Source organism: Bos mutus, chromosome 9 (assembly GCF_027580195.1).
Source record: "Bos mutus isolate GX-2022 chromosome 9, NWIPB_WYAK_1.1, whole genome shotgun sequence".
Classification (NCBI taxonomy): domain Eukaryota; kingdom Metazoa; phylum Chordata; class Mammalia; order Artiodactyla; family Bovidae; genus Bos; species Bos mutus.
In genome coordinates, this window is record NC_091625.1 from 42,626,979 (window position 1) to 42,654,634 (window position 27,656).

Sequence of the window (27,656 nt, forward strand, 5' to 3'; positions counted from 1 at the left end):
CCCAGCTACACAGCACTGCCCAGTGTGCTGTGGATGAAGCATAAGTGGGTAAAGGAAAAGAAGTGCTGCATGAGGTCAATTTCCACGCAAGCACAGGCAAACACACACTCAAGCAGACATTCTTCTGAGCAGAAACCACGGCTCAGATTTCTGTGTTCCATGGCACCCAGCCCTGAGACAGGTCCAGCCTTGGAGAACCTAACTGAGCTGCTGGTTCATTCACTGGCCCCACAGACATGATCTGTACCCAAACCCCTGTGCTTCTCTCCAGCCTTTCACTTCCCCAACCGAGGCCAGTATTCTGGCCCGAGCCAAGAGCACTGGGTCCCCCTGCTCCTAGTCTTGCTAGCAGCAGCCCCTGGGGAGGGGCTGAGTGACAGAGGGAGTTATTTCAGGACCCACAACCAAGAAGGAAGCAATCAGCTTCTTCCTGTCCCTGGTGAGAGGAAGCTGTGCCTTCCAGGTGTGGGAGGGAGGAGCCCCACGAGTGCGGGGCTATGCAGGAATGAGTGAGGCCCACGTCCCTACCTCTCACACCCTGAACAGCTGGTTTAAAGCAACATGATTGGTGACTTCCAGGCCCTGGATGTCTCTGGAGAGCACAGGTGATGGAGGAAAACTGTAATAATCACTTTGATATAGGTTTTAATATATCCTCCTATCTCCCTGCATACACTGGGAGAAAGAAATTGAGATCCACAACACCATTGTCAGCCCCAGACCAAGTATTCAGGTGCTGGCGAGTCAAACGTCTCCTCATCTAGAGTTGAATTTCATAGTTACAAAGAATTAAATTTCACTGATATTTGGTAAGTAATAAATGGCTGCATTAGAAATGCAGAGGAAGTGAGCAAAACGGCTTGAATGAGGAGGCAACTTCTGCATGCAGGGAATGGAAATGTTAGTATCGCCTCTGTTGACTTTGGTGCACTTTAATTTTCTTCTCTCATCATATTTAATACAAAACAATGCCCTAAATGAAACACGATAAGGCCTCTAAACTTTTCACCCAATTCTTCCCGAATTTCTATTTAATTCTGGCTGTCTTGATTTAAGCTTCAATAAATACAAATAATTTCTATGAGCTCCATCCCTGGCCTTGGGAGTACGCCTCTTCATAATTAATTTTCTGGCGTTTATCTGTTTTTAATTCACTTTTTGTGTGCTCAGTTGCTCAGTGGTGTCCGACTCTTTGCAGCCCCAAGGACTGTAGCCCACCAGGCTCCTCTGCCCATGGAATTTTCCAGGCTAGGATACCGAAGTGGGGTGCCATTTCCTACTTGGTGGAATCTTCCCGACCCAGGGATTGAACCTGTGTCTCTTGCATCTTCTGCGTCGGCAGGCGGATTCCTTACCACTCTTTAAGTCAACTTTAATGCTCTGGAATTTGGGAAGCCAGTACTTTTTTTTTTTTTTTTACTTATTAAACAATTAAGGATATAGGAAAATGAAAATTACATCATTGGTACATGTTCTCTATGGTGCTAACAGGCTATAGGATTGGGAATTCTTTTTTTTTTTTAATCAGTATTGACTTGCTAATCAGATTCCAAGTTTTACTAGATTTATAGCAGTGATGTCCACTGCCTTCACATTTGCTTCACGAATTCCTCACACTCTGTGTACTCTCGCTGGTACCATTTTAACCAGAAGTAAGAAGTCAAACTAAATCATGGGCCTGGGATATGAGTCCACCTTGTCTCCCTTCCATCCAGCTGACATAGTCTAAATCACCCCTTCCCTGAAGCATGCCTCATCAGCTGTGCACTGCAACACAAAGGGGAAAATGTTTTCCCAACCCAGAAACTCATCAACTTGAACCCTGAAGCATGACATCTGAATACCTTACTGCAAGAGCAGAAGCAGCTCACGACTGCTATACACGATCATTAACAACCTGCTTGCATTTCCAGGGCTGCCTCGGTGGGTTAATATATGCACTATGTATTAAACCATCTGCCACGAAGTCTGACCCAGTCTTTCTCCATGGTGGCCAACTGCAAAGGTTACCTGTGAGTGTTAAGAGGCACAGTATACTATCATTACATTTATCTGTACCAATTCTTTGGTTTTATTATTGGTTCTTTTGTCCTCAACAGAATATCTTTTCAGGCTCTTGTGTCCCATATTTGCATAGCCTAGAGTCTAATGAAAATATATTTAATCCTCTATGTCAACTCTTTTAAAGTTCAGCATTAGCCTTTTATTAAACTCAGGCTAAAGAAGAATGAACTTCACATTTCCTGTGAAGATGGGACAAAACTTGATTATCAGCATATGGTCTCATGTATTTTTGTGCACTTTAGAAACCTGTCTTTAATGCAGCCAAAGATCGTTTTGTTTTGTTTTTAGTCTAGGTAAGGAGCACAACTGAGCTCCCTTCACACATGACCAAGTTCCCCTCTCTGAAGATGCTGAGAGATAGGCCATATCAAGTAGTATGGAAACTGAAACTTTTCATTCTCTTATGCTAGCTCACAGGCTTCCCCGGTGACTCAGAGGTAAAGAATCCGCCTGCAATGCAGGCGATGCAGGTTCAATTTCTGACTGCGGAAGGTCCCCTAGAGAAGGGAATGGCAACCCACTCCAGTATTCTTGCCTGGGAAATCCCATGGATAGAGGAGCCTGGTGGGCTACAGCCCATGGGGTCACAAGAGTCAGACACAACTTAGCAATTAAACCACCACCATCATCATGCTAGCCGACAGCTCAGTGAATGGAATTGCATCTGATGTCAGGTTACTTTATTATATGTTTGTAGAGCAGAGGTTAGCAGGGGGAGGGGGCAAGGGGGATAGAGATATTTTGCAGATATTCCTCTGTGGTGTTTCAAATGAATGCAACTTAGAGAAAAGTAACAAACTTCTCCTCCTTCCTAGACATCTACTCCCAAACAAGCAATCAGTATATTAAGTGACACTACTCCTAATATAAACCCCTGAGATGGAATGCTATTAATTTAACTGTACTCTGAGGAATATCATCCACTCCCTACCTAGGTTCTTAATCCAAGACTAGGCTTTATTCCTTGCCTTTGGTTATTTATTTTCCTCAAGGGTCCCTTCAGAGGGAGTCAGCCAAACTCTAAGTGAACTACTTAGATTTTTGAAAATCCAAACTTACCTGACATTTTGCAAGGCTATATTTGGTCGTGTGTGTGTGTGTGTGTGTGTGTTATCACTAGTGGTGTCCGACTCTTTGTGACCCCATGGGCTGTAGCCAGCCAGGTTCCTCTGGGCATGGTATTCTCCAGGCAAGAATACTGGAGTGGGTAGCCGTTGCCTTCTCCAGGGCATCTTCCCCACCCAGGGATCGAACCAGGGAGTCCCAGATTGAAGGCGGATTCTTTACCATCTGAGCCAGCAGGGAAGCCACTTGGTCCTTTTTAGTTAGGTTTATATTGAATGTTAACCCGAAACACAAGTACTATATTCTTTCCTCTGGGGAGGTTTCTCAAACGGTAACCCTATAAACTCTGTATTGTTCTGTGATTCTTCAGAATCTGACTTCTCTCAAAATTATAACAGAAGATCAGCAACCTAAAGTCTGGGGACTTTCTGTGTATGCGTGTGTACGCCCCTGCACTGCACGTGCAAGGAACGCACTGCACGACTGCACCCTTAAGCACTCTGGGGTCCCCAGAGAGGCTGGAGGCCCTCCCATGCAGTGAGTTCCCACTTCTCAGGTATGCTTACAATTTTTAATAGCAACATCGTAATTTATTTCCTTCATGAGCTTTGGACCTTCTGATTTACTGCACGTAAGCTTCTCAAATTTGCCTCAGCTGATTTTTCTTGGAGATTCAACTCACCATTTAAGGTGCATCGAATTCCCTATAAAAATTGCTCTGCAGGACAGGGAGGCCACACCCAACTCTCCACACACTACATCTTTCTCTCACACTGCTTTCTGATGTCCTAGGAGCACAGCTTCTGATACCCTAGGTACTTACACACGTTACATGTTTTTGCCATCTTTGGTTGCTTTTTGAAATGTCATCCATTTGCCCTCTCCATTTCTCACTGGTCTTTAACATGTCTTCTGAGTTTCCTGAGACAGATTTTTCACTTTTCTAAAGGATGCCTTTTTAGTACTAATAAAACTTTCATACTTGTCTGCTTAATCACGCCAGCTTTACTGTCCCTTTTTTACTTTTTTGTTTTTGGCTCAGAGGTATATGAACCATCTGTGCCTCGAAAACAGTTTGCTTAAATAGCCTCCAGGCAGATTTTATGGTTTTTAAGTTTTTTACTTTAACCTTCAGCCTGCTGTTAGCCATTTTCATCACAGTTTTAAAATCAGCCTCTTTTGGAGACGGCTGTCACTATATGTAGTTTTCAGAAGTTACTGGAACTGAAAGGGGGCCACTGACTCCAGCTGAACTGTACTGGGTTTCCATTCACAGTCTCCTGAGGCAGGTGCAGGCATGACGGAGCTTGATAAGGGTCCCCTTCTCTGCCTGGCATCCTGAAGACTGGTGGAGACCCCCTTGATTTAGAATAGCCATGTCCACATCACCCAGTAAGACCCAGGAACATTAAATCTGATTCACCTACCTCCTTTTTATTATTACCACATGTCTATGGCTTTGTCATCCTGATCCTAGCCACTAAATGAAACAAGAGGCTGAAACAAAGAATCCAGAGAAAGGGCGGGGATTCCTCACTTCTCACCACACCACTGTGCCCTGAGAATCGCCCTGTGTTGGCATGCCAGCAGAGGAGCTGCTCTGTTTCCACTTTAACAACTTGTGTAGTCTGGGGAGCTGCGTGTCAATAAGCATTCCTCTTTGTTGGAATATATCATCACCCAAACTTCCTGTCTGCCCTCAACATTAATGTTAATATAGCTCTATGTGCTGTGCTTAGTCACTCAGTCATGTTCGACTCTCTGCGACCCCATGGACTGTAGCCTGCCAGGCACCTCTGTCCATGGGGACTCTCCAGGCAGGAAGATTGGAGTGGGTTGCTGTGCCCTCCTCCAGGGGAATCTTCCCAACCCAGGGATCAAACCCAGGTCTCCTGCATTGCAGGTGGACTCTTTACCATCTGAGCCACCAGGGAAGCCCAACATAGCTCTACGGTTTCTTTCTATAACAAAACCATACCTCTTTCCACACTAAGTGTCATGGGTAGGGGGTGGAAAGGGGTTAGGTTTATTTCCAACCATATCTATCAGACAATAATAACACTATTGCTCTCTTTCAAATCAGCACATTTTTACCCAATCTTTTCTGTTGTCATTGCTGCTTTTCTGATATAGTTGATAACTAAACACACTTGGGTTCTTAGTCTTATCCTTATTTTGATTATTATTTATTTACAAATTGCCTCTACCCACAGGAGTTACGCACTGTCAATATACTCCCTGAAATGAATTAGTACCATGAATGGGCGAACTCTATAGTTATGAGGTTGAGTGAAGGATCAAAGAAGGCAGAGGCCAGCAGGCAAGTCACGCATTTCTAAAGGTTGGTGGGATGAATAAACAAATGGATGAATGAACACACAAACAAATGGATAAATGAGATTATTGTCCTAGGCCATGTTTATTTGTTCAATTGTTCTCTTGCTTGTAGGTAAAATTCCATTCCTTCCAAAAAACTTGAAATGAGCAAAGCAGCAGCAAACTAGGGCCAGGACTGGAAATCATGCTGCTGTGTTCTCAGCCCAGTGAGTTCTTCCTTCCCCGTTTCCCCTACTTAACACCCCTTCAGATCTCTCAGACTTCAATTCAAGCAGTACTTTCTCAGAGAAGCTTCCAGATCTCCCGACTGGTCAAATCTCCCTATGAGAGGCCCTCACAGCACTGCGCCCACACTGTCATAGCTCTTGCCACAGTGGTGATTTCACAACTGCATTCTTATTTAAACAAATCTCTGTCCCCCACTGGATTGTAAGCTTCATGAGGGCAGTAACTAGGTCTTTTATTTATTTATTTATTGGCCACTGTAGTTCCAATGACTAGCACAGTGTCTGGCACATGGTAGCTACTGAACAAATATTTGTTAGATTGATTCATTAATTAACTAATAACTGTGAAAGCTGAAGTCTCCAAGGTCTCTGCTCTTTTGCCCACCTGAACTTGTATTCCGCCTCAGACTAAATCACAATTTGTTTGGACACTCTCCCTTCCCTTCAGTTTAGGAGACTCAGTTTTCAGCCAGAGAGAGAGAAGTTTAAATGTATAGGCAAGCAGGCTAACTCTTGATGGGTAACAGCAGCCTCATCCCATCACCATCTAGTCCCAGGCATCTGACTCCCCACATCCAATATGGGCCATGGCCAACATCTCCCAGGCCACTACACTGATGAAGCCACATGCTGGGTTATCTGCTGTTCTAACTGCACCCTTGTTCCTCTTCCTAAATGAGTATATCTAACAGCTAACTACAGTCCCTTTGTCTTAGCTTTGTGCAATCTCGTGTTCCATAGACTCCAAAAAGAATCAAAAGAGTCAGCACTTTGGTCCTGGCACTAAAACCAACATTCTAATTATCGGGTTTGTCAAAGCAGCTGGTCCTGGAGAGATGAGGTAGTGCATCTAAAGGCCCTTTGATGAATGTTAACCACATTTTTATCTTTCAGTCCACACACGGGTTTCAGAGTCCTTCCACATGACAAAAGTTGATGGGCATGACATGGTTGTTGTGTAAAGAATTCAACATCATGAGATCACTTCTCCTTCTCTCTCATGGACATTTGCTGGCACATATCATCAGCCATCACACTGACCTCATCCCTCTTTAAAAAGTGTCCAGATTTTCATTCTGGTAGCTACCCTTCCCCCATGCAGCTTCCCTTGGGCTTTAGAGGAAAATGAGCCCAACTCCATTGTCAGAAGGAAATCATCACTGGCTCAAGCTAATTCAAATATCCATTGCTCTGGTCACAGTCCCAAATTCAGGCCTAAGCATGTGACTTCAGCACAGACAATGAGTGTGAATTTCAACATTCTTGCTCAGAACACTAGGCCATACGCATTCTGTCTTCTATTGGATGTGAACGAAGAGACATCTATCCCTGATTGCTGTTATTAGCCATTCCATGGTCCTGAGGAGCTTGCCTTGGAATATGGTCAACACTCTATCCAGAAGAATATAGAAGTGGGAAGAAATGAGACCATGATAAGACCATTGCACTGCAGGATCAACCTACCCTGAAGTATACTCTAGCTTAGGACTCTACAGTTCCATCAGATAAAAGAAGCTTTTTATTTCTTAAATCAGTTTGAGTTGGGTCTTCTGCTACTTGCATTAAAAAATTCTGAAGTGAAGTGAAGTGAAGTGAAGTCGCTCAGTCGTGCCCAACTCTTTGCGACCCCATGGATAGTAGCCTGCACCAAGCTCCTCCATCCATGGGATTTTCAAGGCAAGAAGTACTGGAGTGGGTTGCCATTTCCTTCTCCAGGGAATCTTCCCAACCCAGGGATCGAACTCAGGTCTCTCACATTGTAGACCGATGCTTTACCGTCTGAGCCACCAGGGAAGTCCTACACCCTAAAAGTATGCAGTCACCAAATTCAGTCTACTCTTAAAATAAATTGGGCTTCCCTGGTGGCTCAGATGGTAAAGAATCTGCCTGCAATGCAGATTCTGCAATGCAGGGATCAGGTTTGATCCCTGGGTTGGGAAGATCCCCTGGAGAAGGGAATGGCAACCCACTCCAGTATTCTTGCCTGGAGAATCCCATGGACAGAGGAGCCTGGAGGGCTACAGTCCATGGGGTCACAAAGAGTTGGACACGACTGAGTGACTAACACACTTAAAATAAACTTTAAATAATTTTTATTTAAATAAAGTTTAAATAATTTGATCCAAAGATGGTCCCTTCAAAGTTTCCACCTCCTTTTCATCATGCTTCTTTGAGGGGTAGAGCTTGAGAAGGCCTGTATATGTTATATGTCTCCCAGGACAAGACTTGAGTTCCATATGGCACTTGAGCTTGCCTCCTGAGGCCTTAACCTCCCCATTAGGTTGGGAGCAAGCCTTGTCAACTGCATAGAAAGAAAACTGCTGTGTCAGATCATTTAACCAACAACATCCATCCTTCATTCATTTCTTCCCACAGTGTGCCCCAAAAAAAAGAACAAATGAAAAAGAAACCTAAATTGGTTCAACACACTTTTGCTACTGGGAAATGTTTCATAACTACGAATGAATAATTCAGTGAATATGATATTTTAAATTTTCTATTGCCAGACACACCCAACTTTGATGGGAATGCTGTTGCCTTTCTTACTCTCAAAATCCCCTTTGCCTCCAGGATCTTAAATCTATTACTTCCTTGATATAGAAATCCAATCAACAACAAAAATCAGATGTCACACACCCTATTCAATACCTTCCAATAGCTGCCATCATACTTAGAATAAAATCCAAACTATTACCTCTCCACCCTACATGATCTGGCCACTAACCACCTTGATCATTCAACTGCAGACACAATGGCCTTCTTGCTATTGCTCAAAAATGCCAAAACTGTTCCTGCCTGACCGCTGCCTTTCACTCGCTCCCTCTCTGGAGCCCTCTGCTATAAATGCTTCACATGACTACTCCATCACTTCATTTTGTCCCTACCCACATTTCACCTCCTCAGAGATAACTTTTGTGACCATGATGTACAAAATAGCACCTCACCACTATCCATCCCCTCACCCTACATTTTCTTCATAGCATATATCACTACCTGAAATTGTGTTCAATACATACATATTTTTAACTTGTATATTATCTATCTCCCTTCAAGAATGGACTGTAAGTCCCTTTAAGGCAGGGATTTTTCTCTTGTTCAATGATGTAGCCACTAAGCCTAAAATAGTACCCAGTACATTATAGGAGCTCAATATACTTTTCATTTTACCTTCTAAAAATGAATGGATGAATAAGTAACAAGGTTTTTTTCCTTAAGCTTGGCCAAAAACAAACAAAAGAGCAGCAGAGAGGCACTTGCCTCTGGTTGGACAAATCCCCCTTGTTTTTACCTTTTGCCCAGCTTTATTTCACCGGCTCCTGGATCTCTGTATCTCTAAAGCATTTGACACCAACAACTTAAATTGCTCCCACTTATGAAACAGGCAATCCCACAGATGATCACAGGAAGTATCAGGGCCTTCAAAGGCTCTTATAGCAAAGAATTGGATGTACAGTCACAGAACTGCTTGCCACATTATAAATAATATGCAACCTTTCTATCAAAACAGAATACAAGATAACATATTATTTATTGGATCCATATAGAAATCACCAATTTATCTTGTGATATTCGCCTGTGAAGAAGACTAGCAGTCTTTATACCTCAAAATTCCTATTACCCATTGAACCCCCCAAATATACTTATTGGGGTAGGAGCCTGCATTAAGAGAGCAGACTCTCTTAAACTCAGTTTAAGTTTTTGTGACAAAAATTGGATGCAAAATCTTTCATTTGTCATAAAATCTACTATCTCTGTGGGAGAAAAATAATCATTCCAAAGTTGTTTTCTCACAATCAAAAGTGATTAAATACTTTCAAATACCTTTCAGCATATTTAAGAAGGAATTCTCCTACATGCATCCAAAACTCTCTCACAGATCAGTATGTTTCCAGAGCACATTTGAAAAAAAACGCACATCTACTAACTATATTTTCTTCTATTAGAAGATGAGTTAAGCAGGAAATACATTAAATACATTACTATCTGAATTTATAATAGAAGAGGTTAACCCTTAACCATAGCAAACTAATGAGGAATATTTTACCTTAGAAGGATTAATCAGGGCTCTTAACACTGTGCAATTTGACATTTTGAGGACTTAATCAAGAATGAATTTTATTCACCTATTTACTTTTCATCACAGGGATGCCTTTCAAAGCCACCACGTGTTAGAATAAATATAATTCTTGAGCTTAATCATTCTGCCTTAAGAAAAATTTATTTTAAATAATATCTCATAGCTTTTAAAAACAGTTCTCACAGAAGTAGCACTATTACACTTATGTCATCTCCAGGCCAAATTCAGCTCAAACACTCAGAAAAGATCAATACAGATGTGGTGAGCTCCAGAGCCTTGACCTGACTAACACTCTGTTAGCCAGGAGACCACAACACAAATTCCGGGAGGTTGTGATTATCAGACACTGGCTTCTATCTATAGCCATTGATTATCTCCATCTTTGCTAAAGACTACAGGAGTTTCATTTAACTAGAGTGCTCAGTAAATTGCAGCAGAGTTCAAGCATCTTTTATGGATTCATTAAACCATTGATCTGCCTTCCAGAGCTTGTAGTAGGCCCCTGCTCTGGCCCACAGCCTGTGTTTACAGAGAATACAACAGACTGGCATTTGTAACCTCCAAGGGCAGCCTGTCAGGAGACATTAGACTTTACTGTGTGCATGGCCACCCTAAGAGTGGATAGCAACCTAGGGAATTTCCCATTCTCAGTCTGAGCTGCTGGGGCAGAAATTAAGTGGCCCTCTGCTGCAAGATTTTCTTTACTCTATCCTAATCTGTGAGAATAAGAACAAAGAGCAGAGAGCCCAAGGAACAAAAAATTGCACGTGGCTTGCCCAGTTCATACTTTTGCTTATGTGTACAAAAGCTATCCAGAGGTACTGAGATGGGAGAGAAATAAAAATAACCACGGGTGTGCCTATAGTTTGCATCTCCTGCATATGGCCCTCTTGGGCATACTAGGTTTTATGACCAGACATTGCAAAAGTGTATGAGAGAAATTCTGGACTCAAACTACTATCTTAAAATATCTCAAAGCAAGCCACCTGGCCTGTCTTATGCATGCACTTATTTAGACAGTTAACGTTTTTAACGAAGCATTTGAATTTACAGAGCATAACTACAATCCTAGGAAAATGCACAATCATCTCTCTTGGTTTCTCCAGACAGTGCACTAAGCACTCTTAGAAACTTCTCCCCTCCTAGTCGTTACTAGTACAGTTGCATGACACCTTCCTTTTAAAATCAGCACAAAGACTAACTCTGAGCTGCATGGAGCTGACGACTGGAGAAGGACAAGAAAATGAGCCATTTCTTCAAAAGCTCATTCTTCAGATACACCTAAACACTGTTAGCAGCAAGGTGAGAAAGTTGACGATGTGAGTGACTGGATCAATAAGGAGAACGCAGGTCCCAAATAACTAAACCCTTCCTAATCATTTGTTTCCCTGAACTGCCCACTAACCAAACAGACACCGGACGAGGAACTCAGAGCACAAACATTCATCACTGTGCAGCCGCAGCCACCGGAGCACAGTGCAGCTGATGCAATCTGACACTGTGGTTAATGTGAAAAGGGAGTGTGCCTTTGAGATGGATTGGATAATTACCGGCAGTTCAGATGAGAAAAACTTGATTTAAGTGTAAAGCATTAGCTATCACCAGAAGGATGGCCAGAGACTGTCTGAAAATTAACATTCAAGCATCTATGTCAGTAACCCTGTGTATCAGTCTCTGGGTGACGGGATTTGAATCTATGGAAAGTAGCCCCTCTTCCTTCTGCTCATTGAAAAGAAACACTGAATAAAGTATTGGTGCTTGAAGCTATTTTGGAGTTTTAATCATCTTTTCATATTTAATCTAAAATATCTAATATTATTCAGAAGCTGACATCTATTCTGGGTAATAGTTTAAAATTATTTCTGTTTCCCCACAATATCCCAACATGTAGCCCATTCAAAACTATGGGACATGGTTGCTATTCCTTTCTTTCAGTACATGGTTGTGATCCCTTTTTCTTTTGCTTGCCCCATTCTCTTTGTGTTCTGGGGGTCCCTTGAGTTCAGTGTCTCTCAAGTAGTGTTCAAGTGTTCTGATAAACTCAAGATCGCATGCCTCTCCCCCAAGCTTCTGATTGATGGCTTCCTAGGGCACTGGATCCTACCTGGCCTGCAGAAGCTCTGCCCTCAGACTCTTTCTGTCCCTCCTCAAGGGTCCAGGCATCACTTTAACCTGATTTGCTTCTTATTTCTCTGGCCAGAATTCTTTTGCTCTACCCCTGCCCTGAATGTGTTTCAAAGGACTAACACAGTTCCTCTCCTCTGCTGGTGTTTTTTTCACGGGTTCTTATTTGCAGAATTTCATCAATATTCCATCCCATATTTCAAAATACTAGAGAACAAGAAAACAGGTGGGTTTGTTATTCTTTCCCCCAAAGCTTCCTGAGGACACCTTTGTTTGCTGTAACTGAAAAGGGACTAACTGCCTCGGAGCCTGTGGGTTAAAGTCCTGGGAGGCAGCGGCCACTCTATAGGCAGGCAGTGGGCAGGCTCGCAGCACAGTTCGAAGACAATGAAGAACCAAAGCAGACATTCTTCAGGCCAGAGTGCAGCTATATAGTCATAGAGTCTCAACCCCATAAAAACATTGGCACCAAAAAAAAATGGCACCCCATAAAAACACGGTGAATCTACAGGAAGAAATCTGGTGCTCCCTAAGAATTCTGTCAATGAAGAATATTTGCAAACAACTGGCAAAAGCAAGTCCGTGGCCTAAGCTTCAGGCAACTGGGACATTAATTACAGGTAATTTAATGTCCTTCCCTAAACCTTCATGAATGATAGCCATTTTGCAAATTAAATCTTGCAGGTGTTTAAATGAAAAAAAGTAGACAGGTTAATCACTAGATTAACAAGGCAATTGTTACACATTTCTTCTGCACTACTAGGTTCTATAGTGAGGTCTGAAACTGAGAATCTTCCCCAGGATATATTCAAGTTTAATAAACAGCCCAATAGTCTAAACAAAATGTAACTCCAAATACTATGATGATACATGCTGTGTATCCAGCAATATAGCTTGAAAGTAAAGGAAATGCTTATTATACAATATTCTCCTCACTGAATATTTGTTATTATTACCATGATTGTTATGAAGATCTTATTGATATCATCTGCAAATGTTGTTTCTGTCTATATAACCTTTTTATTTTTAATTCATCTTTATCTCTTATCTACATAGATATTTTCCCACTATAGTCTGTGGAAGAACAGCAATGTTGTGATACTGAAGACGTATTTCCATCTATTCTTATCTCAAATTACAGAACAATTAGAACAAAAAGCAAAACTTCGGTGCTATTAGGAATTTGTGTCTATTACTAAAGTATCAGTGAGACCCCTATAAATTTGGTATCTGAACAAGGAAAGAAAACCTCCTTACGTTGCCTGTGTTAGCCTTTTGTCTTGAATTTTGATTTCTTGCTTGATTTGTAGACATCAGTTTAGACAACAGGATATTTCCCATGCAGAAGGAAAAAGATCAAACACAGGATATTTGGAAAAGACTACTATTTGTGGTCTTGTTTGTTACTCTTGTTTTAAGTGGGATAATGGTTACAAGGCATCACTCCCTTAGGAAAGAATATTTTTAAGTGTCTGTTATTGTGCAAAGTAAAACTGGTATTAGTTGGACTAAACACTTCAGCATCTCTTACAAAACCACTAAGGAGTATACGACTTTCCAACTCCTAGGGAAAACACTAGGCTAGAAATGTTCTCAAGTTCTTCTCTACTTGTGGCCTCAAGAAGGGGCTGGGAAAAGAATGAGCTATTAGTTCCCTGAAAAGTCTGCAGTGCATCAAGTAATGAGATTGACATCCCATTGTTCGGCTGATGCCCACAGACTACAAAAGTATTTGTCTTACCCATTGTTTCAAACATTTTGGAGTCAGCAGTCGAGCCTGTTGGGGATAAGGATTCTATGAAATATGATTATGAATCAACACCATACACTTCCTAGAGCCAACATCCTGAAATGTGTAAGCTGGTAGTTGGGCTCCTTAAATGAATACAGCTGTGACTCACAGTTCTAGCAGAAGCATTCCGAAGAAAGCCTACATACTTACAGCAATCCAAATTACTCTTCAAATTGAATTTTAAGTTGGTTTAAAATTATAACCTACATGCCACAAAGGGTTAACTTGGCTTCCTTCCATCCCCCCTTACTTCACAGCACCAGGGTTTGGAAGAGAGGGATGTGTCATTCTTAACCTATTCCATCAAACAAACACAGAGACCCCAGCAGAAAGGAGGTTTGAGAAGCAAATGAAATTTAAAGAGCCAATTTTCAGCGGGCCTTCATTCTGAGAGTTGGGCTATTTTTGTCCTTGTTTTTTAGCAGAAAATCAGTTCCTGCCTTTATACCCAAGCATTTGTGAAGAGGATGGCAGGGGAAGCACAGGCACAGCTGTCCAATTTACATTCACAAATGCAGGTGTTGCTCAGACACAAAACAGAGGTCAGCTGAATACTGCTCCTAATTAGCTACCTTTTCTACCAGGATTTTTCTTTGTAAAGTTATGCATGCAATTTGGGTTCAACTTAGAGACCATTTTTAGATCCCAGCATGCTATCTACCAAGAAGTGGGCTGTCATTATAAAGCACAATTTACAACATAGTTAATTTTACATGTTTTTTTAGATTCTACATTATACCTAAGGCAAAATTCTGTTCTGCATACACATTATTCACTCTGTTTTCCATCCACTTCTCAGTATTTAAAAGTGTAGAATTTAGCCAGAAAATCTTTTATGTAGGAATGGGAGGAATTCTGCCCTCTAAGATTAAGCAGTCCACAATCTTAATAATGAGGACTAAAGACTTTGTTAAATGATACAAGAACAGAAGTAGCTATTTGCTATTGTCTTCAGTGAGGAACACCCTGGGGCTTAGTACGGCAGTTCTTAGAAATGGCAGGATGGAGACTGGTATCTAATACAATCCATTAGGAAACCCAAGCCCTAAATGAAATGACCACAAAATCCTATCAGTTAACAGAAATGCAGCAGCTGTACATGTTTATTGTAATACAATAGGATATTGTTGCAGAGATAACACTCTTGAAATTAAAAAAAAAAAGAATCTAGCAAGCGATGTGACCAGTTTATTTCTCTATCTGAAAAACGATACCGTCTAGTGGGGCAGAGGTTTGGAATACATAAATAAGCATGAAGATTGCAGAAATGACAGGTATTGTATGTACACTAATGGGCTGGGGGGGTCAGCCCTCAAAGTCACTGGCTAAACGTCAAGTCACTGCCGCTCCCAGGTTTTACAGGATATTCAAAGAACTACCCCAATAACTACTTGCAGGAAGTGAAGAGTAATGGTCTTTCTCCCTTTGCTGATTTTACCTACTAAGTATTCCAAATACTCTTATCTTGGCTCCCAGTTATCCATTTTTCAAAACTGTATGCTATGGAATTTTAAATTCAGTTTGACCTTAAACTTTATAATTATAAATATGTATATCTTATATATATGATATGTATTATATGGACTTTTTTTTCATATTGAATCAGATACCTTTTATCAAAGGCTTAAAAAGTTGGATCACTGTGCAAAGTGCAACATGTATTACCAGGATTGTGACAAATTTATCTTGCCTGATTTTATTCACTACAGGCAGTCCATCAAGATTCAGACCCATAACCCTTTGGAATAATAGAAAGACAAAACCCCTGTTCTATAGCCATCTTCTGGGATGGAATGCAAAGTATTTTGTTGTGGTAAGTACGGCTTTGAAGATGAAAGCTCTGGGCCCACTCTTGTGATTGTTACCCCAGTGCTCAGCATTCAAAACGGGAGCCTCAGGGTCTCAGAGATCATTTTAATCCCCAAATATTAAAACAAAACGTGTCTCCCATGCGTTGTTCCAACCACCCTCCTCTAAAGCCTCACCAGCCCCTCCCGTGAGGCCCCTCCCAGGGGAAAGTGAACTGTTGACTGTCCCAAAAGAATTCCAATTTCCTTACTTGTCTCCCTGTTCCAGTGAAGATTATGAGACTAATTCTTAGAGACTGCTACTAAAATTCCACCTCGCTGAATTCTGCAGCCTAATTCTTTTGGCATTATGCTTTTTGGCCGAATGATGTGACCCAAATTTGAAGGAGATAATTTGCTGCAACAGTGCTTCTTGCAATGCAGTGAGCCCCAAATTAGCATTTCAGGATTGCAAATATCAGACTTAAAAAAACAGTAACTGTTTGCTTCAAAGAAGGACAGATTTTGACATTGTTTAATGGAAATGCTTAGCAAAATGTGGACGATTTTATGAATTAAGGAAGATTTGCAGATCAATGGAAAATCAAGAACTAGCAATTGACTTCAATTATTAGTGGCAGAATGCAATAGCGGTTCTTAAAAGATCAGGAAATTAACTGAGTGTGTATGTTGATTGTAAAAACATCATGCATTCCACTTCCCATCAATGGTGGCTAACGCTATTCTAAAAGGACACTTTCAGATCTGAGATGTCTTAAGGCAAAACAAAAAAAGAAACCATAACCATGGCTGTTCCTGTGTTCACCCACCATGCTTCTCACAAACACTTCGCTGTGTGAGCTAGGTTGGTTCATATATTCATTATTTCATCTTCTCTCAATATCAATCAATTTTAATGTAAGGTGTCAAGAAAAACTTGACTTTTTCCTGATTAGAATTTGTGGGTCGGATTTTGGAAAGAGCCAGAGCAACATTCACCTTGCAAACAAGTATAAAGCTGAGCGGACTAAAGGCTTTCTGGCCATGCTTCTGTGGCTAGTTTTTCAGCCTCGACAGGAAATTCCTACCACTTCTCTTTCACAGACCCTCGTCTAGTACTCTACCGCCAGAGAGACTGTCACTTAGGGTACCGGCTGCGACCACTGCGTCTTCATCAGATTCATTCACCCTCTCAGAATTCAAACACCAAGACAAGAGAAATTGAAGGACAGGTTACACATTAGAAGGGGGCTCTTTAATCCAGAAGGTTAAGTATGACAGAGAAAGAGAACAGACAAAACAGAAAGAATCAAAGTACGGGGTGCGCAGTGAATTCAGCTAGAAGCTAAGAGGCGCATGCGCACGGGGCGGTGAGGCCTGCATGGGCCGCCTCTCTCTACGGTGCTCTTACCTTATTTCTCTTGAAGTAGGCTCGTCGGCAGGCGGCAAAGCACTTCTCGCTGCAGAAGCTTTTCACCTCACTTCCCATACTCAGGGAATAGCGCTTGATTCCCACTTTCTGGCACCAGGCACACATTATTTGTACATTTGACACATCATCTTCTATAATAAAAGTATAAGAAAAATGTTCATATCAGAAGCAAACATCCCTTCAAACTTAGACACACCCTGAACCTCAGAGAATTACTTGAGGTCTGATCTTAATTTCAGTACCTCACCACTTTCTGACCTAGGAAAATAGGCAGCTCTTGGTGGAAAGACTTACTGCTTTTCTCTCTCTCGTTTTTCTTTCTTTTTTTGGTTGGCTCCTATGTTTCCAAAAGACATCATTTATTTAAAAACCAAAGCATGACTGCAGAGCCATGAGGGTTCCCAGGGCTTCTTGTCCTGGTACAAATGCTTATTCTGCCTAGTTAAACCAGGCTCTGTACTAATGAAGCTTGGAAAGTGACTCCTTTCTTCAAGGGTACTGCTGACAGCCTACAAGATCCATATTGAGTGGGTTGCCCAGTGCTAACCTACAAAAGTGATGTCCCCATGTGAATTGGGACAGTCAGGAGCCAGGCTCAATCTTGCTGTGTTCCCAATTACTGTTACGTGAAAGGGGGTGTTGTTGACTCTTGCAATATAATGATTTCCAGGTGATATAGGGTCAGTCAAAGAAAGGAAAGGTGTGAGTGGCCAGGTTCTCCGGAAGGAAGGCAGTATCCCAGCTCACTCAGCAGTCTGCTATGAGACAGCCTTCCCTCACGGCTATCCTTGGGGAGGCGCAGGACTGATTCAAATTCCCCTCCAGGTGATGTGGTTCATGGTCCTTGGATGGAGGATTGGTAATGGGGGGTGTCAGCCATGAGGCCTGAGGTCACTCAGCTGCCCAGATCATTCTCAGCCACTGGTGGTCCTAGTAGCTTCTGTAGAACCTGCTACCCATGTCGTGGGAACACTTAGATTAATGTTAGGTGGTAGACAGATATTTTCAATATTTTAACTACTGTATTTCTTGTCCTTTGTAAGAGAAAAAAAACAAATTTAACTGGCACAACAAGCTCAGAATATCACAAATATTATTGCTTAAGACAAACAAAGGCTTTTAAAGTGAGTCACTTAATAAAATATATTTTGAGTAAATCATAGTGCAGGTGATAAGATGCTGTAACAAAATGTGATGGTGATACTCAAATGACTGGAGTCAGGGAAACACTGGAGTATTTACACAGAAAATAGGAGACGATTTCTTAGTGGAAATCTAAGGAATATTTCCTTGCTACCTCCTAGGGGGTTCTCACTGTATCTTACGTTTCCATGGTCATCCCAATTGACCGTGTGTGTGTGTGTATGACTGATTGCCACTATTAGCCATACGTCTTCCTCCTTTATGGATTTTTTTTGTACTAACCAAACTCATGCTCCAGACATGGGTGGCAATCATAAAATCCCCAACAAGCTCTGGTATAGTATTGTCTGATTTCCGAATAAAATCCCCCAAAGACTAATTGCTAAGCAAGGCCTGGTTCATGAGTTGTTGACATATTCATGGTTCATAGAGCCTGTCATGCAATCATTCCATTTCCAGTGGAAAAGATTTGGTTTGAGGCAGTATGGTCATCAGCCTGCAAAATTAGAAGCAAACTAATTTGTAGTGCAGTGATATGGCTTCCCCCCGCCCCACCCCCTGCCAAGTGTCATCACTCAGAACTCTGGATAGCATTTTGTTTACCTTAATGGAATAAGTATTGTCATTTTAACGATCATTTTTATTTCACAAATTACATGTTGTAATTGATTGTTAATTATCAAATGAGACACTATAAAAAAAGAACCTCTGATGTTAATCAAACATATTTGATAAAATAACTTCCTTTAAATGGAGTCATAACATGAATTCAAATGTCATGCAATGACTATTTAATAATGTATTCTATTCAAAGAAAGCTTTATTTATATTTTGTATGATTACTAATATGGCACCTGTCTACAGACGTTTTACATGGTATGAAAAATTAACAAGACTCTATAATTTACCTTAGAGTATGGTGTTTTAAAATTAGATTAGAAAGAGTATATGTAGAAAATAATCATCTATCATTACTAAACTAACTAGCACTAATAGTTTCTATTTTTCCAGTTAGCTACTTTAAAATCTTAAATTCCTGAAAAAAAGATGATACAGCAGAATTCTCACAAATGATCCACTGGCAAAAAGCTTGATTCTGGTGAAATAAGGGAAAAAAGATTTTACGGGGGAAATTATTTGGCCTCAAAGTTCAATGAGGAGACCCCACTTCCTCGGGAGCCACTTTAGAACATGCATTAGGTTTCCCCTTGCGGTTTCTTCCTTTAAATAGTCTGATTTGGAGGGATGTGGGGGAAGTAAGTGTTTTAGTCCTAGATCTTTAACTATCATAGGCTAAAAGCAAGATGACAGAGGGTAAAGAGCAAAGCTATAAGAAGGCTGGGCAGCTGGCCTGAATCCTGGCCTGACCTGAAGGAATGATGCCCAAGGCAAAAAGGCCACTCACAGGTCTGTCTCATATTTACTCCATCATCACCACACAGTCCTACTTGTCTTTTTTAAAGGAGAGGCAAGGATAGTTTTTTACAATAGAGCTAACAAATAAAAAGTATAATTTTAAAGCAAATTATTTTTATAAATAATTTGTACTACAAAGTAACGATAGAGAAAATGAGACAAAAGAAATTGTGCACTTTTGTATCTGGCAGTTGGAAAACTCTTAGAATGGTACTTAGCATCTGTCTTGTTAAATAATTCAGTATTCTCTTCCGTTTTTCATAAAATTGTGTTTCATAAAGGCAAACTCTTTGGAAAACTGCCATCAGATATCTCCTGTTCTGTCACCAAACTGTTATCAACAGCTAATGCTCCAAAGAAGAGTCAGATAAAGGGATTATTCCAAAAGTTCAAGAAAACATTTTCAGATATCTCAGATGTTCTAGTCTTAATAAAAGTCATTTTTATTAATATATTTAAGAAACAAGAAAGAACTTTGGTTATTAAAATTGTCAGCTAAAACTTAGCTGAAAATTCTGCCACCAGACATGAGATGGTACCCCATCTTAAACAGCATGTCCTTACCCCTAGAAAATGAGCTTTTCTTAAGTGCTTAAAGCCAAAATGTATGTGTGCATGCTAAGTCGCTTCAGTCATGTTTGACTCTTTGTGACCCTGTGGATTGTAGCCCACCAGACACCTCTGACCATGGGATTCTCTAGGCAAGAATACTGGAGTGGGTTGCCATGCCCTCCTCTAGGGAATCTTCCCGACCCAGGGATTGAACCCAGGTCTCCTGAGTCTCCTGCATTGGCAGGTGGGTTCTTTAACCAGTAGCATCACCTGGGAAACATTAAAGCCAAAAGAATTGGTTTATTTTAACAATCACATCTTTTTCTAAAAATCTGAAACCCAGGAATTGTGTGCATGCTTTACATTGGCAAAAGAGAACGCCCCAGCCCTTTAGTCTTTTGAACCTTATCTGCTTTAAAATTTTTTAATTTTAAAAATATTTCTTCAAACTAGGAAAACCTGATCTCTTATATCTAGGCTAAAATCTGGGTCATTAGAGACAAGATTAGCCCCCCAAAAATTCTTGTAACAGATTTTTCCTTTATAGCCATTATTAGCCTGTGTATTTTTCATAATGAACAATGCAGCAACAAATGCAAAATACTTACAGCTTTAAATCACATTCCCATAGTGAATAGTTTATATAACATGATAAATTCTTCATATGATAATATCACATAAATATGCATCAGTCCAAACCAGCATGTTTCAATTAATCATGAAAAGTTTGTACCACCTCTTTAGGATTTAATTAAGCAAAATGTTTAGGGCATATTCTTTCCAATCTAATGTTCAAAGAGCTATAGAACATTATTCTACTTTATATCCCAGAAGGAGAAATCTAAATTAATTACTCTGAGATAAAATCAAAATTGTATTTATTTATCACAAGGCAGAGAAGTATGAAGTCAAGCATTTCTGGAATGCCTTGCTGAAGTTGAAAAATTACTTATCTGGGGACTTAAAAATAAGGATGGCCTTGGTCAATGCCATTCTAGAGGCATTTTAATTGGTTATGAACATGCATACTAGCTTACCCGACCAGAGCACAAAGCAAATCAGGAGGGCCTTAATGGACTCCAAGTGATTCACCACCCTTTTGTAACTTTCATGGGAATCTAAGACTGAGAAAACAAATCTAAAAGTATCTGCTGGTGCTGTTTCTCTCCTCCAACAGTTCCTAGAATGCATATGTCCAGATAATCATTTCAAGACTTGAATTATGTTTGAAACAAGCTGGAAGACAGCTTGAAGTGATTCTTGCGTGTTTTCCACACTATGAAACGAAAGCACAGGTAACATTCAAACTATTTGCTGGAGAAGTTACACTTAAGAACAGAATAAATACATGGCCTGGAAAGCAGGCAAGAAACTAAGATTAAAGTTTGCTTTCTTTGAAGCCCTTCTTGGAATAACTGAATTTCAAGAACCTTAAGGCAATCTAATTTAAAAGTCTCTAGAGTCCTACAGAAGCTCCTGTACAATTCCTTGTGTTCTAGAAATAAACATAAGGGAGACCAAGAGAAAATCTGGACCACTGAACCAAAAGGAAGATAATTATGGCTAGTAATTATTTCATATTTAATAGGTGCCAGGCACAGTGCAAAGTTCTTTAAATCCATCATTTAATCTTAATCACAGCTACCACCCCCCAGGCAGGTAGGTACCAACAGTATCCCCATTATGCAGATGTGGAAAGTGAGGTTTAGAAGCCAAGTAGTTTGCTCCAAATCATACAGTCATTACACACCAAAGCCAAGATGAAAACTGGGGCATCTGACTCCAGGGCCCAAGCTCTTGATTACTACACCTTAGAGACCACAGTCTTTCTAAATGGGTGAGATTATACACCATCCACACAGACAACCTTGCAAGAAAAAGACTAAAAGCTGTCACAGATTCTGCTACTTGCACAGCACACTGCTCCATAACACTGCTGCTGCTAAGTCACTTCAGTCGTGTCCGACTCTGTGCGACCCCATAGGCGGCAGGCCACCAGGCTCCCCCGTCCCTGGGATTCTCCAGGCAAGAACACTGGAGTGGGTTGCCATTTCCTTCTCCAATGCATGAAAGTGAAAAGTGAAAGTGAAGTCGCTCAGTCGTGTCCAACTCTTCTCGACCCCATGGACTGCAGCCCACCAGGCTCCTCTGTCCATGGGATTCTCCAGGCAAGAGTACTGGAGTGGGGTGCCATTGCCCTCTCCATAACACACTAATAGACAAAACAGAATCAGAAAGGTCAAAATGTCTTTGAGGAGGCAGCTGAAGTGTTAATCAGTATTTGTTGGTCGATTTTAAGAAACAAGTTAAAGGCCCACAGTGCAAGCCTATGCTTCTTTATGACTATGCGACTTGGATTTGCTGCAAACATTCTGTCTGCACCCTCAAGGGCCACTTGAACATTAAATGATGAGACAGAACCAATATACTTGGGTCTCATGAAGCAGTCATTCTACTCATAGGCAAGCAATACTTTTCTCAGCTTTTTCTTTTGTAAGGAGGGGGATCAGGAGCAGGACATGGATAAGACTGACTTTCCATGTGGGTGAAGTAGGGAACAGCTTATACATGTGTAACTTTGAAGATTCCAATAAGAATATTCTAGCTTCAAAAATTATCCTTACCTACTCACAGAAGTCCAATTCTACCATTATGGAGTAATTTCCTGGGCTAAATATTTCTTATATTTCATTAAAACATGAATTCCCTGAAAGCAGTAAGGCTCAATACATATTTATCTATAATGATTTATGCTTTAAAATGAGTGATTCTTTCGGAAGAACAAGTTTTCACAGAGAATGGAGAGAAGAGCTAAGAAGAGAGCTCCATGAGAAAAAAGGAGGGCAGAGATGGGAGAAGCTAAGGGCACAAGAAGCCTCTGCTCACTACTTGGCTAATGTTTAGCCCTGGGCATAGAGGTAGAGCTAGCTGAGGACCAAGAAGTGAAGGCAGAGTGGCCAAAGCCTACTGTCTGATCATACTGCAGCATAATGTCAAATATTTTCAGAATGACTGTTAGATGTGAATTTAAAGCACAGGAGAAGCTGAAGGAGGTGGGAAGAATGGCATATAGCTAGGGATCTCCAGAAAAGAAAAGCAACAGGCAGATCCACTTATTACAGCTCAAGGGGGTGACTGTTTTTAAGCAAATGAGGTAACAGATACCTACTCCTTTGCAAACTTAAGTCGCTATTATTTGAAAGACAGTATGATAAAGTGTGGAGAGACGGAGACAGAGAACACAGGTGAAAGTACTAATACTGCCCCTTCCAGTTGTGTGACATGGGCAAGTCACTCAAGGAATAGTAATACCCACCTTAACTCTAGCTGCGGTGAGGATCAAATGAGAGAAAGTAGGCACATTCCCCATGTAAATGAGACTTCCTTAAAATTACTGCAATTAGAGCCATAAGCTGGAGAATCCCATGAGCAGAGGAGCCTGGCGGGCTACAGTCCATGAGGTTGCAGGGAGTTGGACACGATTGAGTGACTAAGCACAGCACAGCACAGCACAGCGCCATAAGAAAAGGGTAGGTGACGGCTGTATGCAGTCTGGGAGTCCCAGTGAGTAGGTACCAGCCCCTTCTATCACATCCTTCCCACCCAGTGGATGATATCTATAGACCCAATATCTCTGAATACAAAGAACAACCCAGTAATTGGTTAAATTTCATTAACTCAGACTATTTAAGAATAAAGCCATTTAATAAAAGCTTCACTTACACTTATTCTTTTTAAAAATTAGTTAAATTAATAGTTGACAAGGTGTTGCCAAATATATCACTGTACTGCTAGATATTCTGTAATTAATAGATGGGAATTATTTGTAATTATTACATCAACTATCCATACATGGGTGGATCTTTCTACACACTTGAGAAGTTTGCTCTTTTAAAAAGTATATAGTAACAACTGAAAATGTCTGCCACCTTGGTAACTGAACTATTAAAAATTGCCAAAGAATAGAGTCTGAATTAATAAAATTTTATTGCACTTAATTCTCATTAAAAGGAGAGATGCAATTAAATGATAGTGGTTCCATACAGTTATGATTTTTTATAGTACCTAAAATAACCCCCATTTTTCTTTTGGAAGTAGAATTATCTGAAGTGATTTCAAGATTTAAAATAGTCCACATCCCTTCAAATAGGGTAGCTATTGTTTAGTCGCTAAGTAGTGTCCACCTCTTTTGCAACCCTATGATCTTGTAGACTGCCAGGCTCCTCTGTCCACGGGATTTCCAGGCAGGAATCCTGGCGTGGGTTGCCATTTCCTTCTGCAGGAGATCTTCCCAACCCTGAGATCGAACCCATGTCTCCTGCATTGGCAGACGGTTTCTTTACCACTGAGTCACCTTGGAAGCCTGAATATAGTACTTAACTCCAAAATAAAATTTAAATTGCTATACATAAACTAAAATTTGGTTCCAGTATATAAAAGGAAGGGCTTTTCTGGTGTGGAAGGGCCCTTCTGGACTGCTGTGGTACAGTCCATAGGGTCACAAAGAGCTGGACACAACTGAAGCAACTTAGCACACACACATATAAAAGGAATGAGCACATTATACAAATTATATAATATGTATACAAAGCATTATATACATATTATACAGAATGACAGGAAAAAGATGGAATCATAGAAGCATATATGATAACAGATATAAAGAGCTAGCCAATGGGAATGTGCCGTATGACTCAGGGAACTCAGACTGGGGGTCTGTAATAACCTAGAGGGTTAGGAACAGGTGGGAGGTAGGAGGGAGATTCAAGAGGGAGGGGACATATGTACACCTATGGTTAATTCATGTTGATGTATGATAGAAATCAAACCAATATTGTAAAGCATTCAACTGATTAAAAATAAATAAATATTAACAAGAACTACACAAAAGATTTTTTAAGTTTGCTAAAATATGTACAAAGTACAAAAAGTTAAAAACTAATAAAATTAATTTTAAATTTTCTAATGGAACTTTTCTAGCTAATTTAGAATTACTTATATATATATTTATGGGGATATATATATGACACATAAACATACATATTTGTCAAAGATACGGCTCCAGAATGAATTAAACACTTACATCCAGGTGCAGGTCCCTGCACTAGGTTACTGGTCAAGAATGCTGAGTTGAACAGGACATGACCCTGCTCCCAAGAGAACAGACCCAAGAAGTCTGTGCCTCATAGTCTAAAACAGGAGAATGTGGGAAGAGAGAGTTCAGAAGCCTGTTAAAGCCCAGAGAACACAGCTTGTGAGTTGGGCCTTGAAGAGGGAGAAAGTTCAAGAGAAGGAGGCACAGGACAGAGGACCAGCAGCAGCCAGGGAGTGGCAGACACGCTCAAGGACTGGGAGAAGCCCTGCGGTCTTCTCCTCAGTTTCCACAACTGTACGAAGGGAAAAGTCAGAGATGAGACTGGGACCGCTGGGGCCTGCATGAAGGGTCCCTTAAATATCATCTTGCTCTGGGGTGGAAGGGGCTCCTCCTCATTCCACAGGTAATAAGGAGCTCCCAAATGTTTCTTAAAGGACATGACAGGATCAGAGATGTGCTGAGAAATTCAGAAAGGCTGGACTCTCGTTCCACATCTTAGAAATAGGCAACAGGAGAGCAGGCACCACAACTCGTTCACCTTTGTGTGTTCAGCAACTAGTACATGTCAATGCTGAGAGTATGTTGAGTGAATGCATAAAAGCATGGATGGACGGATGGATGGATGCAGAGGAAAGGAGATGAAGTTCTGAACCTATACAGTAACAGTACAAATGAAAAGGAAGGGATAGACTTAAGAGACTTCAACAATCACAACAATGTAGGAATGTAACTCACCCAAATTCAGAGAATTCATCTCCCTGTGTCTCTAATCAAAGCATATCAGGATGGGGAACACATGTATACCTGTGGCGGATTCATTTTGATATTTGGCAAAACTAATACAATTATGTAAAGTTTAAAAATAAAATTAAAAAAAAAAAAAGCATATCAGAGGAAAAGTCCAAAGAGTTCTTTGTGAAAACTGACTCTGTAGTCAAATTCAAAGTGAATTTGCTTTACTTCCAGTGTCCCTTCCTTACTCATTTTCCCAACATTTGAAGAAAGAAAGTATTAAGAGGAGAGATCCCATAAAGTCCCAAAGTAGTCATTCCCTCTTGCATACCATACTAAACTTGAATTCTTTAACAAGACGCTACTGAGTATACATGCCTGCAGCAGCTTAACATTAAGTTAAATACTTTCACTGATTAGCCAGTGAAGGGACGTCTTCTAAGTCTCTTCGAAAACCTCACCTTCACTTCTCAGTACTCACTGTAGAAAGTCTGTCTTTCCTATGTACCCACCCTAAGAAGGGGGAATAAGAAAGGAAGAGGGTAGAACTTAAGAGGTAAAAAAAAAACAACAACAAAAAAAACAGAATTCTTGATGCAACATTTTCTAAAATACACCCCCACAGAACACTAATACCATGGGATACTTAGAGCGGTGTTATTTAAAACAAAAAAAACTGCCATGGTCAAACATGTATGGGAAGCATTGGGCCAAACAAAGCTAAACAACAAGCTCTTTGCTGTAAGACTTCTGGGTTCTACCAATGTGTCACTAGGAATCTTCAAGAGGGAGACAAGAGTGTGCTGTATTTCACAAATGTGACCACGGACAGGTGTTTTCAGAGAGAATCCACAAGACTGGATTTCCAAGGACATCTGCCTGAGATGTTCTACAGTCCTGCCCTGTATTAGTACCGAAGCATGAGCACTTCTGTGTGGGTCGTTAATTACCAGGAAGGTTTCTTCTCTTCAGCCCAGAATTTGGATCCTCCATTGCCAGCAGCTCTGTCTGCACTGAGCAAAAGGACAAGGCTAGCCGCTGTGGGGCCCGTGCTAGGTGTGCTGAGACACCCACTAGTCCTCAGTAAATGCCGCCAGGCTGAACAAAGACACCCATGGGCCACTAAGTCCTGTGGTGTCTGCTACATGCATCATATACAGAGAAGGCGACCCTTTCTACTGTAAAGTCCTACAGAGAAAAGGGCAGACATCAATAATAAGGCAATGGGAGAGTAACACCACTCCTAATAGACCGAATAATTCAGGTTCACTGGGTGGTTGCCATGGACAAGAAACGCGATGAAAATCTTGTCCCCCATCCCTGAGTCCTCGATTAGACCCTCTATCCAACCTCAGGTGCTCTGGGACGATTCTGCTGCAGTGATGGGTTTGCTCTCCTCTGGACCTCTCTCTCTTCTACATGGCTCAAGTCCAGGCACCAAGTCTCAGCATCTAGCCAACAGATGCACATGACTAGGGACAAGGGAGCAAGGTCAAAAAGTGTGCAGCAGCACATTGATCACTTCTGGAAAAGCAATTCCAAGCCCCTGCTCTACACAGAGGGGTATCATCTCCAAAGAAAGACAAATAGCAGCGTATTAGGACTAAAGGGCCAAACTGCTTCATATAGGACTTCAGGATAAGAAAAGTATTCCCATTACCCACTATTTATCTGAAGGGCTCATTTCTCCTTCTGAAATCTGGCTGTCCCATTAATTATGCTTAATGGGCCTCACAGCGGTTGACAAATCTCCCCAGAGGGGAAATCTTCATTGTAGACAAAGGATTCGTTTATTTACTCAACTTTGTGTCT

General features: G+C 41.0%; 1 protein-coding gene across 1 annotated transcript in view; it reads right to left on the reverse strand.

The window, feature by feature from the left end:
• Positions 1-27,656, reverse strand: part of SOBP (sine oculis binding protein homolog) — a 164,311-nt gene that overhangs the window by 103,538 nt on the left and 33,117 nt on the right. The window contains 1 exon segment of the mRNA XM_070376515.1: positions 16,886-17,037. Within this exon segment, the coding sequence (XP_070232616.1) occupies positions 16,886-17,037 (152 nt within the window).